Source organism: Dermochelys coriacea, chromosome 9 (assembly GCF_009764565.3).
Source record: "Dermochelys coriacea isolate rDerCor1 chromosome 9, rDerCor1.pri.v4, whole genome shotgun sequence".
Classification (NCBI taxonomy): domain Eukaryota; kingdom Metazoa; phylum Chordata; order Testudines; family Dermochelyidae; genus Dermochelys; species Dermochelys coriacea.
Window position 1 is genome coordinate 51,866,516 of NC_050076.1, and position 14,902 is coordinate 51,881,417.

General features: G+C 48.0%; 1 protein-coding gene across 1 annotated transcript; it reads left to right on the plus strand.

Annotated features, from left to right (window-relative positions):
* Positions 1–3,929: 3,929 nt before the first annotated feature.
* CFAP410 (cilia and flagella associated protein 410) lies at positions 3,930–14,656 on the plus strand. Its single transcript, XM_038417546.2, has 7 exons — positions 3,930–4,166; positions 6,542–6,560; positions 7,591–7,637; positions 10,711–10,940; positions 11,802–11,973; positions 12,470–12,563; positions 13,408–14,656. Exons 1-7 carry the CDS (start codon positions 4,003–4,005, stop codon positions 13,534–13,536), a joined length of 855 nt encoding a protein of 284 aa, XP_038273474.1. The 5' UTR covers positions 3,930–4,002; the 3' UTR covers positions 13,537–14,656.
* The last annotated feature ends 246 nt before the right edge of the window (positions 14,657–14,902 follow it).

The window sequence follows — 14,902 nt, forward strand, 5'->3', positions numbered from 1 at the left end:
GCTTTCCCTTCCCATTCTGTGTGAAGCTTGCAACACTGCTGCTGCTTGTGCTGTCATTGTTCTATAGATCAACAGAAAACTTCAGCCTACAGGGCTGTCAAGCCAGCCCCCCATTCTGTGTAAAGCTTACAGCTTCATGGAGTTACGACAAACTCCCCCAATATGTTTTAGGTAGTAAATTGAGATCATAGAATCACAGAATATCGGGGTTGGAAGGGACCTCAGGAGGTCATCTAGTCCAACCCCCTGCTCAAAGCAGGACCAATCCCCAACTAAAACATCCCAGCCAGGGTTTTTCAAGCCTGACCTTAAAAACCTGGACAAATAAAAGGGCTCATAGGTAGAAAGAAGAGGGTTAGAGTTAGGGTAGGTGCTATTCATGGCAGTTAGCGAGTGGAGTGTCTTGGCACTCTCCGCTGGGAGTGGTATTTTAAATTATATTGATCAATGCTTTACAAACAAATGCAATATGTGCAAATTATTACATTTGCAAGGGACACTAAAATAAGAATTGCAGTTAAGATATGAGAAATATAGCTATTTTATAGTTTATACATCGTATACTGGGCAAGCAGGGGGAAACAAAGTGAAATCCATTTATTCATGGCTGAATATCAGTGACACCATAACACAATTTTCTGAAGCCTTTGCAAGCCATCACTAACTTCAAACGCTCAGAAGCTAACTTGCAATGACCTTGCTGCATACCATCCATCCATCTCCTTGCCGGTTGTCCTCTACTATGATGTCCCTTCACCATTCCTTCAATAATAACTTTCTTAAAATTATTTCCAGCTATATGCCTAATATAACTAAAGTATGTAAGTTTGCATCTGTCAATTTCTGACATCAGGAGCTGCTTCTCTCCAGTAATATTTCCAACATAGGCATTGGTCTTTTTTTCCATCCAGGAAATATGCAAGAGTCTTCACCAGCACCATATTTCAAAAGCTTCAGTTTTCTTTTTGTCAGCAGCACTAACTTCCCGTGATTCACATCCATAAATAGCTATAAATAAAAACTAGGTTTTGCATCAGTCATACCTTCATATATTATAAGATGCCACAGTTTCCCCACATTTGTTAAGGAAGGTCACAGCTGAGTGAGCAATCCCTAGTCTTCTGATTTCCTTCGAACAGCCTCCTTGGCTGGAGATATATGATCCCAGATAATTAGATTCATCTACTGCTGCTACAGTTAATTGTGATGTCCACCTGCACCCTGTTAAATGAAGCGGAACAGAAGTTAGCAAAGTGCCTAGATATGATGTGAGGCCCTGCAGTAAGCATTGTTTACGCCAGCTGACAGCAGTGAGAATTGCACTGACGTTTGACAGTTGCTTTTGCTAAACTCTCATACAGAACTGAGCAGTGACCTTCATTTTTCCAAACTCGAGGCTTCTGGGGAGCACCCCCTACAGTGGGGGGGGAGGGACATACTGGGGGTCCTCCATACCCTGAACCAGGCAGCCCACCACACTGTACTGGGGGCATCCCATACACCACCACCTCTGCACTGGGCAGCCTCTCCCTGCTGTACTAGGGGCACCCAAACATCCCCATCCCCTGCACTGGGGCCGCCCCTTTCCCCTATAATGGGGGCACCCCAACACCTCCATCCCCTGCACCAGGCAATCCCTCCCCCCTATAATGGAAGTGTGACACTCTGTACCTCGGGGAAACACCCTGCACCCCCGTGTTCATCTTTATAAAAAGATTGTGTGGTATCCATGCAAAAGTTTGTCATGTTGGATGTCTTCGGAAGGCTCATGATTCACTGAGCATTGTTGTTATAGGTTGTAATTTCATGTATATAGTTATGAGGCTGAAACTGTGTCCTCATGACTTAAAATAAGCCCAGGCAAAACTCTCCAGAAGCAGAGGGGCAGTTCACATCTCATCAGGGCATGTATGTGTGCGGGGAGGGATAGCTCAGTGGTTTGAGCTTTGGCCTGCTAAACCCAGGGTTGTGAGCTCAATCCTTGAGGGGGCCATTTAGGGATCTGGGGCAAAAATTGGGGATTGGTCCTGCTTTGAGCAGGGAGTTGGACTAGATGACCTCCTGAGGTCTCTTTCAACCCTGATATTCTATGATTCTATGAAACCCAGCTCAGCCTCACAGGAACAAAGGCCGAGGCAGCAACAAAGGATCTGTTGGACTCCCAAGTGAGTCACCCTCCTTTCCTTGTTCAGTTTGGGACTATAATGAGGTAATGCTCGCCTGATTCTGAAGGGTTTGGGGGTCAAAGCCAAGAGGGAAAAAAGAACATGATAAAAGGGAGAGACGTTTGCCATGCTCTCTTTCACCTCCATCTACAGACACCACCAAGCAACTGAAGTGCTGATCAAAGGGCAGAGCCTGGCTGAAGGATAACCAGCCAGCCTGTGGTGAGAAGCATCTAAATTTGTAAGGGCACTAAAAGTATTAAAAGATCAGCTTAGAATGCGTTTTGCTTTTATTTCATTTGACCAAATCAGACTAGTTGTGTTTTAACTTATAATCACTTAAAATCTATCTTTTGTAGTTAATAAATTTATTGTTTATTCCACCTGAAGCAATGTGTTTGGTTTGAAGAGTGTCAGAGACTCCCCTTGGGATAACAAGCCTAGAGTGTATCAATTTCTTTGTTAAATTGACAAACTCATATAAGCTTGCAGCATCCAGAGGGGATAACTGACCACTGCAAGATGAAGGTTCCTAGAGTTGTGTCTGCTACTAGAGATATTGGCTAGTGTCATTCAGTTGCACAATCCAAGCAGTGACTGGCCAAAAGTGCTCACTCACATATCTGGGAGCAGCTTACATCCCAGAGGCTGTCTGTGAACAGCCCAGGAGTGGGGGTTCTCACAGCAGGGCAGGGTAAGGCTGGCTCCCAGAGCCGAGGATTGGAGAGACCGAGCAGTCCACCGTAACACGAGCGGCACATCACAGGGGGCACCCCAACGCCCCCTGCACTGGGCAGCCCCTCCCTGCTATACCAGGGGGCACTGCAAACACCCCCATCCCCCGCACCGGGCAGCCCCTCCCCGCTCTACCAGGGAGCACCGCAAACACCCCCATCCCCCGCACCGGGCAGCCCCTCCCTGCTCTACCAGGGGGCACCGCAAACACCCCCATCCCCCGCACCGGGCAGCCCCTCCCCGCTCTACCAGGGGGCACCGCAAACACCCCCATCCCCCGCACCGGGCAGTCCCTCCCTGCTATACTAGGGGGCACCGCAAACACCCCCATCCCCCGCACCGGGCAGCCCCTCCCCGCTATACCAGGGGGCACTGCAAACACCCCCATCCCCTGCACCGGGCAGCCCCTCCCCGCTCTACCAGGGGGCACCGCAAACACCCCCATCCCCCGCACCGGGCAGCCCCTCCCCGCTCTACCAGGGGGCACCGCAAACACCCCCATCCCCTGCACCGGGCAGCCCCTCCCCGCTATACCAGGGGGCACCGCAAACACCCCCATCCCCCGCACCGGGCAGCCCCTCCCCGCTCTACCAGGGGGCACCGCAAACACCCCCATCCCCCGCACCGGGCAGCCCCTCCCCGCTATACCAGGGGGCACCGCAAACACCCCCATCCCCCGCACCGGGCAGCCCCTCCCCGCTATACCAGGGGGCACCGCAAACACCCCCATCCCCCGCACCGGGCAGCCCCTCCCCGCTCTACCAGGGGGCACCGCAAACACCCCCATCCCCTGCACCGGGCAGCCCCTCCCCGCTCTACCAGGGGGCACCGCAAACACCCCCATCCCCCGCACCGGGCAGCCCCTCCCCGCTATACCAGGGGGCACCCCATACACTGCTACCCCTGCCTCGCAGCAGCCCCTCCCACTCTTGGAGGCAGCCGTAGCCCCGCCCCTAGAGATTAGCAGCGTTGGCCCCGCCCCTGGAGACGCTGGTTCTGGCCCGCGTTCGGTCTGATCCTCTGCGGCCCCCGTCAGGGGGCGGGGCACCCCAGGCCGCCCAGCGGCCGCCAGTCCCGGAGCCGGAAGCAGGGAGGTGTGGGGATGGCGGCCGCGCCGGGCCCCGCCCCTGGAGACGCGGTCGCCGCGTTGGCCCCGCCCCTGGAGACGCGGCGCGGCCGGGCCGGGGCCATGAAGCTGACGCGCAAGGCGGTGCTGGCGCGCGCCAAGGCCGCCGAGCTGGGCAGCGTCCGCAAGCTCAACTGCTGGTGAGGGGCCGGGCGGCCCCGCCCCCGGGCACGGCGCCGCTGTGGGGCGCGGGGAGAGTCGGGAAGGGGGCCCATGGGGTGGGGACAATCGACTGAGCGGGGGCTGGGTAACTCAGGCTGCGGGAGGGGCCGGGCTCGGGCTCGGGCTCGGGCCCGGGCCCGGGCCCGTGGGTTGAAGGGCCGTTCGTTGCCCCTCGTGGTGTGTTGGCTGACCCTGAAGCCAGCGGACTCCATTAGCTGGGTGTCTCTGGCTGGTTATCCTGGGGCACTGGAGAGGCCCCGCAGCCCCCCCAGCCCCCCGTGCTCTCTCTGCCTGGGTGCGGGTGATTCAGTGTCCTGACCAAATGGGGTCTCATTCAGAAGCCACGCTTGCCAGTGCTGCCAAACCCCGCCCGTGGACCAGCCAGCCCCTCTCCCCAGAGCGACCTTGCACCCAAGAGGCTAAAATTTACCCAGCAATGTTTGTAAAACGTGTTGTAGAGAAAGATGTGTAATGCTATCGGTATTATGGGGATGATCACGCTTGGCTGGCTACCAGTAGTTACTGATCCCAATTTAGCATTTATTTCCTCACAGGATACAGACCCAGGAGGATATACATATTTCCTTCGCTCACACTGACATTCTTATTTATCTTCAATAGAATAGTTCAATAAATGCATCATGCTTTTCTGTTACCATAAATTATATATATTCAGTGTTAAGCTTCAGTATGTCATTGCTTACAAGTAAAAGAATTGTGGTCTAGGAATTTTTGGAGTGAAGTTCAGTGTCCTGTGTTATACAGGAGATCAGAGTAGCGGATCACAATGGTCACTTATGGCCTTGGAATTAGGAAACTGTGAATTAAAAAATATTCCATAGCAATGTTGGCCATGTTCCCATGCTGTCTAAAGAGACGTACACCAGTCAGTCTAGGGAAACTATTGCTTACCAGTGCTGGATAAGCAAAAGCCCAAATCAAATATGTGAAATGAAAGGATTTACTGTCACTGAAGCTAACTGCTGTTCTGTAATTAAATAATCCTGGGTGCATTGACCGCCCTGGTAGATTAAAACAGAGGATGAGGTGTATGTCACTTATTTAAATTCAACCAATGACAGAAAAATTCATCTTTAGCAAAATGTGAGCCGGGCAGTGAAAATTCTCCTCTGGCTCTACTAGACCAATTGCATCCTATTCTGTACTGTGGAGAGAGTGCATGTGTTCTCCTGAAAGTGCAGAATTGCATATGAGGGCAGGTTTTATTTGGGACAATCATAGTTTGTCAGACTCTCAAATCTGAGATCCAGATTTTCCTTGGACAAATTGACTTTGAGGTTTTTTAAATGTATTAAATTCCCAGCATAACAGCACAGTGAGTAATCAAGAAATGCTACCTTTGGCTGACAACGTAGCTGAATCAACATTGCTGAGAGAATTAACCCTTAACTTTAAATTTTCCTGACTTTGGGTATTTAATACAATTTTTAAAGATTAAGAGAGAAACATGGAGTTTTGCATTTAGAATTCTTGGGTTTCTATATCTGTGTTTAGTGTTGCCTTAGCTGGTGCAGTTATCCCACACATAAAATGAAACTCATACTCGGTTCAATGCATACTGCCCAGTTGTTGTTGTATGTGGGGGAGGAGGGGAAAAGTGCCTCCTACATTGATCTCCTAACAGTAATTAAACACAGTCCCCACTTAACTCTGGCCAGCTGCTTAGGATAGGACCAAATCATGATGAACGCAGCTTGGTCCTATCCACATCAGCTGATTAAACTGTATTATAAAATGATCTACAGCAAACAGTTTAAACATGGCTGTATGGTCAGAGCAGGCATGTTTCACACTTGCTGAAATGACAGATGGTTCTGAATTGTCTTAGCAGTCGGGAAGGAGTGTATTTACCTTCCAGCCACATGGTATGCTCATAAGGAGATGAAGTATCTACTGAGTGTGAGGAATCGTAGTTTTATGCAGCTGAGACTACAGGGGAGAGTGGAAGCAATAAAACTGTCATGCCCCATTTGGGCTGTTGCAGAATCTTTAATTAGTGCCTTATGGAAGAAAGTACCATTTGAGCTTACATCTTATGTGGTTGAAGGACAGTTGGGGTGGCAAAGGTTCCTTAAGGGTCGGAGTTGGGAGGAGGGACAGGACATGCTCTGATACCTGGCATCCCCTGTTTGCTCAAAAAAATGAAAAGACACTTCTGAGAATCCAGTTCTTTAAGATAACATAGATTTTAAAAACACACTCTTGATCTCAGCCATGGCTTTTTCCATACATTGCATCTTTTCACTCGGTGTAAGTCCTCTTTTTAAAATATTTCTAAATTAATTCTCTGCTTTATTGTCACTATTCAAAGTGGTTTATTTTTCTCTTGCAGGGGCAGCTGTCTCACAGATGTAAGTACTATTCTTGCAATTCTTAAAATCAGCCTTTTCCAGGACCCCTTTCCCAAACAAATCTCTAATGTTTCCCTAAAGCCAGGTATGATTAAGACACCTTCCTTGAGATCTAGGCCCCTTTTGTTGGCGGTTAGTCCCAATGGTAGAGCATTGGCCATTGATACAGTGCATAGCAAATTGCTGCCAAGTGTTGGGGTGGGCTCTGCTGCCTCGCTTGGGAATGGAGGGAGCCAAGTATCCCTTTGAAGTGCTTGGGAGTAAGAAAGCTCGCTAGTCTTACACCTCTCTATGGCTGTGTGATCTTGGGGACTAATTTAGGATACATCTACACTGCAGCTGGGAGCATGCTTCCTAGCATGGGTAGACACATGTGTTAGCTCTGCTTGAGCTAGCTCACTAAAAATAGCTGTGGCCACAGTGACTCAAGCTAGTGGCCCGAGTACAAACCCATCCAATGTGCTGGGTTGCCCTTGGGTGGCTAGCCCAGGCCACCACAGCCACATTGCTATTTTTAGCATGCTAGCTCGAGCAGAGCTAGTGCGTGTCTGTCTACAGAAGAACTTCCCACCTGACATACTCTGAGGGTACAGATCCTCTACTTAGTTGGGAAGGTCATGTGTGAGGAGAGCTGAGCTCTTTGTGTGTGTGTATTGGTGGGGGAATCTTACAGCACCAAAAGTGTACCAGTACAGTGAGCATTTGTCACATGTTCTGAGCATTTGGAGGAGAGGAACAGAACCAGGTCTTATTTTCCATGCACAATATGAGCGTCTGATTATCTGTGTTTCTGGGCATGGTGGGAGAAAATGGAATAGATACTGGTTACACTGTGCTTGGGGACTGAAAAAGAGGAGTGGCTGGGTCCAGGAAACTCTCCCTGTGTACAATCAGGTTAGACTGACATTGATTTAAACCCATTAGAGTATCAAATCAACTAGCATGTTAGTGGGGCTATCTGAATAAGCACCTGATTATAGACATATCTTTAGAAAAAGTACAGTTCTTTATTGCATCTTTCTCTGTCTAGATTTCAATATGCCGTGAACTACCAAACATTGAGGTGATCACATTCAGGTGGGTGTCAAACTAGCAGCCTGAGAGCAGCAGCTGATAGAACAGAGGAAATCTTGTGTCGGGCAGATGACTACAATCTATCACTATGCTTTTGGTACTTTACTCCTTACTCATATTGTGACCGTGCCTCTGCCTGCCTTATCTCTAGTACTGAGTCAGGCTGTGTTCCCTCGGGGACAGAGATGCAGAGTGCATTTATTTCCAAGGCTATCTGAGTCTCTCCTGGCATTATGTAAACCTGCATTCCGTATTGGGGGGGAATGGGGGGTGTTCATTTTTGGGGGGGGGGGAAATAACTCAGGTGCAGGGTAAAACTTCATGTTCTCTGTGATGGGTTTGGTCACAGAGACCCCCTTGGACTGTCACCTGATGTGCTGAGAGTACCTCTGAGCCAGTTTTCCCTCCCAGTTTGGGACTTCAGAACCTTGCCTTGTTGAACCAGACACGCTAGCCTGCTGCAACACACACCCAGGTCTGGTCCATGCCCCAAAGCTGCAGACTTCAACCAAAAACTGCTTAGCAAGTCACCTATCTCCAGCATCCAGACACCCAGCTCCCAATGGGATCCAAACCCCAAATAAATCCGTTTTATTTAGTATAAAGCTTATTTAGGGTAAACTCAAATTGTCCACCCCCTATAACACTGATAGAAAGATATGACCAGCTGTTTGCTCCCCCAGGTATTAATCACTTACTCTGGGTTAATTAATAAACAAAAATTATTTTATTAAGTATAAAATGTAGGATTTAAGTGGTTTCAAGTAATAACAGACAGAACAAAGTAAGTCACCAAGTAAAATAAAGCAAAAACACACAAGTCTAAGGCTAATACATTAAGAAACTGATACAAGTAATATCTCACCTTCAGAGATGTTCCAATAAGCTTCTTTCACAGACTAGACTCCTTCCTAGTCTGGGCCCAATCCTTTCCCCGATACAGTCCTTGTTAGTTCCAGCTCTGGTGGTAACTAGGGGATTTCTCATGACTGGCAGCCACTTTTATTCTGTTCCACCCCCTTTTATATCTTTGGCACAAGGCAGGAATCTTTTGTCTCTCTCTGGGTCCCCACCCCTCCTTCTAAATGGAAAAGCACCAGATTTAAGGTGGAATCCAGTAGCATGTGACATGGTCACATGTCCTTTGAGACTCTAGCCATCATTCTTCCAGGGCTGGCCTGCACCTCCCCAGGAAGATTTGTGAGTAAACAGAGCCATTCACAACCAATTGTCCTAGTCTATGGGAGCCATCAAGATTCCAAGCCACCATTAATGGCCCACACTTTGCATAATTACAATAGGACTTTAGAGTAATACTTCATATTTCTAGCTTCAGATACAGGAATGATACATTCATACAAATAGGTTGAACACACTCAGTAGCTTATAAGCTTTGTAATGATACCTTACAAGACACCTTTTGCATAAAGCATATTCCAGTTACGTTATATTCACATTCAGAAGCATATTTCCATAAACATATGGAGTGCAACATATGGGTGCAGTTAGGCACCCATTCTCCCTTATACCTAAATCCTATTCTATGTTCCTGACTGGGTTCTGTAGGTCTGCTGGCCCCACACAGTGTCATGAACTTGTATCTGGTTGGAGAAGGTTTGTGTTGAAGTTCTTCTGGATTCTCTCTTAGCTTCTTATGGCACCTTGGAATATAGATCTTGCAAACTATCCTGAAAAATCTGTGAAGCTTCTAAAATCTTAACCTTAAAGCCATTTGGTTTGTGGAGCATGCAAGAACTGTTCTTGGGTGTGTATGAGGAGCGTCTGCAGAAAGAGGATATAACAGCAAATAAATTGTTGTAGTGAGCAAGAGCTGTTTACAGAATTAGCAAGGAGCCGGGAATCTGCTTATCTCTGTAACCCTGTGCCCCTTTCACTATTTAAAAAAGAAAAACCTCTTGGCATTTTAATTCAAAGTGCCTCATTAACGTTAGCTGCTTATTGTTGCTTTCCCCCTCTCCCACTGACATACCTGCCTTCTCCTGCAAAATAGGTCTCTGGCTCCTCCAAATTAGCCCCTGCCTTTGGGTCTCAGCCATGCCTTGGAGCAGTGGTGGACAACCAATCGGGGTAAACCACTGGTGGGCTGCAAGACAGTTTATTTACATTGACCATCCGCAGGCATGGCTGCCCGCAGCTCCCAGTGGCCATGGTTCGCTGTTCCCAGCCAATGGGAGCTGCGGGAAGCGGCGGCGGCCAGCATGTCCCTGTGGCCCATGCTGCTTCCCGCAGCTTCCATTGGCCAGGAACGGCGAACCATGGCCACTGGGAGCTGCGGGTGGCCGTGCCTGTAGACAGTCAATGTCACACAGCCCACCAGTGGATTACCCTGAAGGGCCGCACGGTGCCCACTACTGCCTTGGAGTGTCTGCATAGCTCCATAGTCACCCCAGTTAGTGCTTGGGCCCTGAAGCATTCCAGGCATTGAAGATGCCTGCTGCCATAGCTCAGGGGAGAAGTTATAAAGAGAAATAAGAGCAGGATGAACATAGATCCTTCTTGGAAACTGCTTTTCTCTTTCCCACTGAGCTGTCCCTTGGCAGCAGGAGCCTGTGGGGCCCATCTGACCCTCCATGCCCAGGAGTGCTGTCTCAGCAAAAGTGTCTTTTCAAGACCAAGAGATGTGAGTGACAATGCTAAAATTAAAAGAAAAATATGGAAGGGAGAGGAGGGGAGGAGTTCCCGAGGCAGTGTGATGAAGTGGCGCATTCAGAAGGGCAAAGCAAGCTGGCTATGCTTATGTGAACCTGTTTCTGCTAGCTGACTGCTGGATAGTATTTTTAGGGCCCTAAAAGTAGCACAATTGGCCTCTCTCTGGTCAGTATTTTTTGTTACCAAATGCTATCTCAACCTATTTCTGTTTGGCAGTTAGGCACCCAGAATGCACTGCATTGGAGGGGGCTTTCAGGTTCCCACTGTAAGAATGATACAGAAACTGGGACTGAAGAACTGCAGTGTTGCAGGGGTCCTGCTTCTGCCTGAAAGTTTTATTGAGGATGGAGCTGGTAATTTTTAGGGCCAAAGACTCATTTCTGATGTCCGTGTAATCTCTGTCCAGTGTGAACAGTATCTCCAGCCTGGAGCCAATGAGTCAGTGCCAGAACCTGAGTGAGCTCTATCTGAGGAAGAACAGCATCCCAAGTCTGAACGAGCTCTTCCATCTGAAAAACCTGCCCCGGCTGAGGGTCCTGTGGTTGTCTGAGAATCCCTGTTGTGGTCCAGACCCCCACCGGTACAGAATGACTGTGCTGCGCAACCTCCCCAACCTTCAGAAGCTTGACAACCAAGGTGGGAATCTCAAAATAGAGTCAGTGGCAGAAAGCTTCAGAAAAACCAGGGTTCTGAACTGCCCCGACCCTTAGGGAGTCTTGTTTGGGTTTGTTGGAAATTCAGCGTACACACCCTAGAACAGCTGAATACTTTAGGTAATAAAACTCTCTCTGTTGGCTCTTGTGTGGGCTAAGACAGCACAACAGTAACCCACTCAGCAGTGCTCTGTGCAGAATGGTGCAGGTAGATCTGCCTATATTGTCAGCCATTGTTTTCAAACTGTCCTATCCTTTTCCCTCTCCGTACAGTAGTTAACAGTACCACACACGGAATGTATGACTAATATCCTCAGTCATTATCTCAGATACTGTGCCACCAGTTAGTTTGTTACGGGACTCTCGTTTGCTCTTGTAAAACGCAGATGCTGTAACTGGCTCTGCTCCCACTGTCAAAGAAAGTAGGACGTGTTGTTCTGTTTGGTAAAGGGATTTTCTGCTGTCAAAACAAGACAGTCTCATCCCACAGTCTCTATCTGCAGATCCTGCTGCTGGGAAAAAGAAGGAGGGCTCCAAGAGACCTCTGTGAAACCTCTCCTTTAGTATCCCTCTTTATTTGGAGGAGGTAGGGCTGTCAGAGACTTCCCCCTTAGGCTTTGCTGCAGAACAAAGTGGGAAATGAAGACCGCTGATAGTTAGGGGGTATCCCTTATATCCCTGCTCTCGTACAAGGTGACTGTACCTGCTGTCTCATGTATAGTTTGTTACACTACTTGTTGCAGTAATACATTCCAAATTAGAACGATGGTCTGTTTTCTATATTGATAGAATTCCCTAGAGCATCAGACTGGGCTTCTAACATGTGGTTGTATGTTTTTGGAAGCTGTGACAGAAGAAGAATTGTCACAGGCCCTGGTAGATGGGGAGGAGATCACTGCATCTCCAGCTAAGCGAAATCTGGAGAACGGCTGCCCGGAGGCCAATGAATCAAGTACCACTGAGTGCACAATGGAGCCAAAGAGTGAACATCTGAATTTCACCCTGGAGGAGACAAAGTGAGGGCTCGGTTATTAATTGTTGCGATTCTTTTGCTAAACTTGTATGTCACATGGGGGGATCCTCCCAAAAATACTCCTGACAACCAACCCCAACATACCATGGGCCACAGCCGCAGCTGGTCAAATCCACATAGCACCACTGAAGACAATGGAGCTATGCTGATTTTACGCCAGCTGAGAACCTGGCCTTGTGCATACAGAATAGGTCCTTCCATAGGTTGCTTCCTATTTTGCAGTAAAACAGCTATGTGTGTGCATGAAAGGGAAGGGATCTTCATATTGAATTATGGTCCTTCTCACTTATCCTTTTTAAATGTGCCACCTGTTATCCAAATGTGCGATGTAGACTCAGCTCTGTGGTCCCAGTTAGCATCACTCCTGTAATTGCAGCACTGAGAATTGGATTCTGTCATTCCAGACAGTGCTGGGGGCAGGCTCCTTCTGGCGTTGGGTGCTCTCATATTTTGTGTACTACCTTTTTTCCCCCCCACAGCAAGATTCGAGAGCAACTTGGCATGAAGCCTGTTCCCAGAGATAAATTTTCCTCCTTTTCACCCAGGGAGACTGATGGCAGCAGGAAGAAGAGGGTGAGTGTATTTAAAGGCTAAAGTTGCTACTTTCTAATGTGTCAGGCAAGTTTAAAGAATAAATCTCTGGATCCAGAAAATGTACAACTTTGTACTACCAGATTTGGGTGCACCTAAAGCTGCATAGAACTTTCCGGGTGGGAAGTGGGTGCTGGTCACATGCTTTTGGGGTAAGAGTCTTGCAGGCTGTTTATTTGTGGCAGAAGCACTGTTGAGCTAAGTGGCTAGCTAGTCCCTGAGATCCATCCTTAGGTGTTGGGGAGCATACAGTGGAGATTAGCCTGTGAATCTATGATACTGTAATGCCTTTAATACGAAAAGGGGTCAGGATTGATCCCATCAGATAATCATAGGTTAATCTCTACTATCAATTTAATAGCCATCTTTCCTATAGAAAATATGGCCTTGATTCTCCTCTCAGCAGCTGGCCAGTGTGTGGCAATGCTACTCTATGGGAGTAAGTTTCACAGAACGTGTTTCTGGCCTGGATGGGACTTGGAGTGTGGCTTGGGCTCACCGGCATCACCTCAGTGAATAAGGGAAGGTCGGAATGTGGTCTAGACCAGTATTGGTCTATTTTGTTTCTCCCACTGCAACCAGCTGCGGTACTTGTCCACAGAGCTGCAGGTGTCTATTCCGCAAGCCTTGGATTTGGCACCCATAGGGAGTGACCTTCTCAGTAGAAGGGCACTGTCTTCCTATAACCAGGCAGAGGAGTAGAATCTAGAAGGGTGAAAAACACAATCTAGTAATCTTTGAAAACCAGCCCCTAAATGACCCATCACCTTGCTGGGTCAGAGTCTGTACATCTATAGTAGAAATAATGTCTGTCATGTCTTGACAGAACAACATCCTCAATGCTATCCTGCTGCTCATGAAGGAGCTGGACACAGAGGGCCTGGAAATCATCCACCAAACAGTGGGGAAGAGACTCCAAGCCTTACAGAAGAAAGAACTTCAGGAAGAGCGATAGTGCCCATTGCAGAATTCTCCAAAGTGGCCACTTTCTGGGCTCACAGAAATGGAACCAGACTGGCAGCACCAGTTCTGCCCACGTGCATTTCAGGCTACAGTAAAATCCTCTCTATAGCCTGCTACACTTTACCTGGGGTGGACTGGGAAGGGGCAGTACTGACCGTAGGAAGAAACCAACTCTTGCAACACATGACATCCCCCTTGGCTGTGCATGCCAGGCCTGTGCTGGGAGCTGCCAAGCCAATCTTGCAGCATGCTTTCATCCCACACGACAGGTTCTATTATGCTCATAACTCACATGGCTGAATCCATGCAGTCTAACTCGGTGCTCCCCTAGGACTCACAAGGGAGTCAGAAAACAAAGGTGAGCTGGGGGTAAAGCAACCGGTGAAGAAGGGAGGAGAAAGATAACTGTGCTTGTGCTGATGAAAGGGAGTGGAGGAGAGACCTGCCCAGCAGCTACAAATACCATTGCTATTAGGTTTGTTCCAAGAGTTGCTTTATCAGAGCAATGCTTGGGCAAAGCGCTATAGTTCCTTTCCTCTGCCTCTCTGGTAGTGTAATATCGCAGCAAGGGCTTATGCCATGCCTTCAAGAGTGGGAGGAGACGGAAAGCAACTTCTGCCAATAAAGATGAGGTTTCACAAAAACAGACTTCTGAACAGACGTTCTAAAAAGAATCACTAACTCTCAAATTTTTGGTGCAGTTTTTGAAGCTCAGTGTCAAAGTGTTAGTTTATTTTCAACTCCTACCATTTCTTAGTCAGCAGCTTCTTACCCAGTCAAAGGGGTAACTTCAAATATTATCTTGTTGCAACTGAGCCTAAATTCAAGATTCCGGGTGGTAAATGACTCTCTCCTGTATGCTGAAATTTCTCTGCTTTCCATCACCACTCACTCCTTCAGTCTTCAAAGCAGCTAGGAAAAATTTACAACTAGTGCAGAGAAAGATAGCCCAGGTGTTCTGACCATGGTAGCAATTGAGACAGAAACAAGCTGGGGATGTTTGCTGGGAGATCTGCTTAGACAGGAGGATGGAATTGTTCTTTACTGACAATACTGAACTTCTTAAAAGTGTACAGAACTGTTAAATGCTAAATAAAATGCTGTCCCTATTAGATGGAGTCTGTCAAATCATGTCTGGTGCTATTAAGGGAACTTGGAATAGAGGTGATCAAAGTGATTCTGTTAAGCATCACACATACTAACCTCACTCGGCACCTGTGAAGGGGAGAGGTTCCTCAGCTCTGCCCTATTTACTTGACCACGTAAATAGCTAACCCTGTGTTACAAATATCGCATGCACCTATTACATCTTTATAGTGCTGAGCTGCTTTGATCAGTTCTCAGGGTTGGAGCAGAGA

What these genes read in the sequence shown, in the direction of transcription:
- CFAP410 (XM_038417546.2), top strand. Translation starts at nt 4,003, where the DNA reads ATGGCGGCCGCGCCGGGCCCCGCCCCTGGAGACGCGGTCGCCGCGTTG. An exon ending in TCAGAAGCTTGACAACCAAG is followed by an intron (nt 10,941 to 11,801) that starts GTGGGAATCTCA and finishes TGTTTTTGGAAG; the next exon opens with CTGTGACAGAAGAAGAATTG. An exon ending in TTCACCCTGGAGGAGACAAA is followed by an intron (nt 11,974 to 12,469) that starts GTGAGGGCTCGG and finishes TCCCCCCCACAG; the next exon opens with CAAGATTCGAGAGCAACTTG.